The following is a 2,714-nucleotide window of genomic DNA, read 5'->3' as shown; positions in this document are numbered from 1 at the left end:
GCAGGTTGGAAAGCCACATCTTTCCCTTTTCCAGGGTGCACTCACCTGGAGTGTGGTCAGGTCCAGTCTGGATGTCAGGTCTGGTCCAGTGGTTCAGCTACAGAGCTGATAGCTCTTGGAGAACTTGATGTCTCAGTCACGCTAGCATGTTTGCATTGTCTCCCTGCAAGGTCTTTCTGCCCAGTGACCTTCTGTGCAATGCCAGAGCCTCCTGAATCCCTCACCCACTTTCTAGGCTTTGATCTTTTCCACATCAAACTTCTTTGGATTTGGTCTTTTCCAGACCAAACCTATGCCACTTCTGGTTGCAACCTGTGCCATCCTTGTAGGCAGCTTAGGGTGGCCAGGTTGGGTTCTCAGCTCTGTGTCCTTTATGATGCCTGCAGTCAAGAGAGGAGAGTGGGGAATCGCATCTGCTCTGTGGTCCCTGAATCGCCACTGCAAGGGCATTTTTGGGGCAGAGAGGCTCCGGGTTAGGCCTTCCCTTTCTTCGGGTGACTGAAGCCAGGGACATGGTGGCACAGAGGCCAGGCAAGGTTTGTGCAGTAAAACTGGGGAAGTCCGAGAGGCACGAGGCAGTGAAGAGTGGCAGCATCCAGCCATAATCAGTGCTCTCTTTGGGAAGAATTGGCTTCCTATTCCTCTGCCAAGGCAAGGGACTGAAACAGAGAGCCCTGGAGAAACTGAGAGGACAGTATCTGACTTACTGTCCACAGAGTGCCATCATACCACAGCAACACCGCTGCAGGGCACGGGGAGGTGTGAGGGCGCAGAGACACAGCTAGCAGCAGGAACAGCGATGAGGTGGTTTAACAGAGGTGTTTCCTCACCGGTTCGTAGTCAGTGGAGCGCAGAGCATGCCAGCAGTGCTGAGAACGCCGCGGCACTGTGCTCCCCTCCTAGCCCAGGTTTCAGAGCAGCACTGGGCTGTGGCACAGGCCATGGAGGGGTGTCGTGTGTGTCCCCCAAACTGCACTGGATCTGTGCTGAGCCCACCTTTGCTGAGCCTCTTGTCTTCTCCTCTTCCAGCCCTCACAAGCAGGAGTACCTCTGCTTTGGTGGCAGTGGAGCACAGGATTCCTCCCCTGCTGCAGCCCTCATTGCGTTCCCTGGCTTGGGGACCCGGAGGCTTGGGCTTTCCATAGCACTGTAAGCACCAGCCTCACCTTCTCTTACACACACACAGAGTCCCAAGCTACTGCTTTCCCCATTTAGAAACAATTCCCTTGGTTATTGGTAGGTCCCTGCACACCTCTTCTCTCAGTCCTGTTCAGGCCCTGTTTCTTTCCCATCTCCTGGGCTGTGGGTGATGTCCAGACTCGCTCTGCTGCCCTGCCGCAGATGAGCAGGTGTCCTGCCTCCAGCAGCGGCTTAAGCCAAGGCTGCAGGAACGACGGTGAGAAATGATGTGTCCAGGAGCAGAGCCCTGCCACGGGCCCCAGGCAGGCAGCAGCCCAGCTCTGCTCGCTGGCATGGAGTGAGCCATTTCCGCCACGGTAGACAGAGGCGGATGTGGTTGGGATCTGGTGTCTTGTGTGGTAGAGAGGAGTGGAGATTGGGACTGGCAGCCTGAGCTGGACTGGGGAGCAGGGAAGGCATGGAGTACCAGGGGCTGAGACAGCCCATCATCTGCAGCATCAGGCAGAAGGCAGCAGGGGTTCTGGCAAGGGAGAGGTGCAGGAAGTTTCCTTTTTCCCCATTGCTGGTGCTACCACCTTTCTAGACTCTGAGTGGAGCCAACCATGGGGCTGAAGCTTCCCAAGTAGTTTGAAGAAGTGGCTGGGCTGGTTGCCCAAAGGTTCCCGTGAACTGGAGTCAGCGGCTCCTGGTGCCTGGCAGGGCTGTTCTGCTCAAGCGGACACTCCCATTAAGGGTTCTTTAATGAAAATTGCTGGGGAAAGGAGCTCAGGAACCTCTGCAGTCATTGGAATGCAACATCACCCGTGCCAGCGGGGCCAGAGCAGGGGATTAGCCACCACCTGCGGTCACAGGCAGTACAAACCGACTGGCACCAGCTCAGGTGGACTGAGGATCCCGGGCTCTGCTGTGGAGGCTGTGTTTTATGCTGGCTGTCGGCCTCAGGGTTGGCAGAGGTGACCTCAGGCTTCACGGCTTTGTCATGAGGGAAGACTGGTGACAAATGCCAGCGCATCTAGACCTGTGTGTGCTGTCCCTGCTGTGGCCATCCCTCTTGTGCCCAGAAAAACCTTTGGCATTATTTGTTGCAATGGTTGGGGTCTGGATGGCCCTGCAGCCCATGACTTTCCATCTCTCTTGGTGGTAGGAGCAGCCAAGCCGGTGATGCATTGCCAGGGAGATGTAGCGTCCCCTGCGGCTGGTGGCCTTGGTTTATGCAGCCTTGTGGCTCATGCCAAGGCTCTGGTGTCCCTCAACACGTGATAGTCTGAGACCATGCTTTTATCTTGACCTTGTGCATGGAGAGTGTGCCTAAGTGCAGACCTGGCCAGTCTCTCTTGGTGGTAGGAGCAGCCAAGCCGGTGATGCATTGCCAGGGAGATGTAGCGTCCCCTGCGGCTGGTGGCCTTGGTTTATGCAGCCTTGTGGCTCATGCCAAGGCTCTGGTGTCCCTCAACACGTGATAGTCTGAGACCATGCTTTTATCTTGACCTTGTGCATGGAGAGTGTGCCTAAGTGCAGACCTGGCCAGGCCTCCCTGGGAGCTGGGATGCCTCCGCCTCCTCCTCCTCCGCCTA

At 56.6% G+C, this 2,714-nt stretch overlaps 1 protein-coding gene across 1 annotated transcript in view; it reads left to right on the top strand.

Annotated features, from left to right (window-relative positions):
• The window catches only part of LOC114819083 (PH and SEC7 domain-containing protein 1-like), a gene marked incomplete at both ends in the record, with an annotated part of 9,325 nt that extends 8,176 nt beyond the window's left edge, over positions 1 to 1,149 (top strand). Inside the window, one exon of the mRNA XM_029087560.1 lies at positions 1,030 to 1,149. Within this exon, the coding sequence (XP_028943393.1) occupies positions 1,030 to 1,149 (120 nt within the window). The remainder of the gene's footprint in view (positions 1 to 1,029) is intronic.
• Between the last annotated feature and the right edge of the window lie 1,565 nt (positions 1,150 to 2,714).

Source organism: Antrostomus carolinensis, unplaced genomic scaffold (assembly GCF_000700745.2).
Source record: "Antrostomus carolinensis isolate BGI_N321 unplaced genomic scaffold, ASM70074v2 scaffold28001, whole genome shotgun sequence".
NCBI lineage: Eukaryota > Metazoa > Chordata > Aves > Caprimulgiformes > Caprimulgidae > Antrostomus > Antrostomus carolinensis.
Note: the sequence above shows the minus strand (reverse complement) of the source record. Positions and strands in the feature narration are given on the sequence as shown.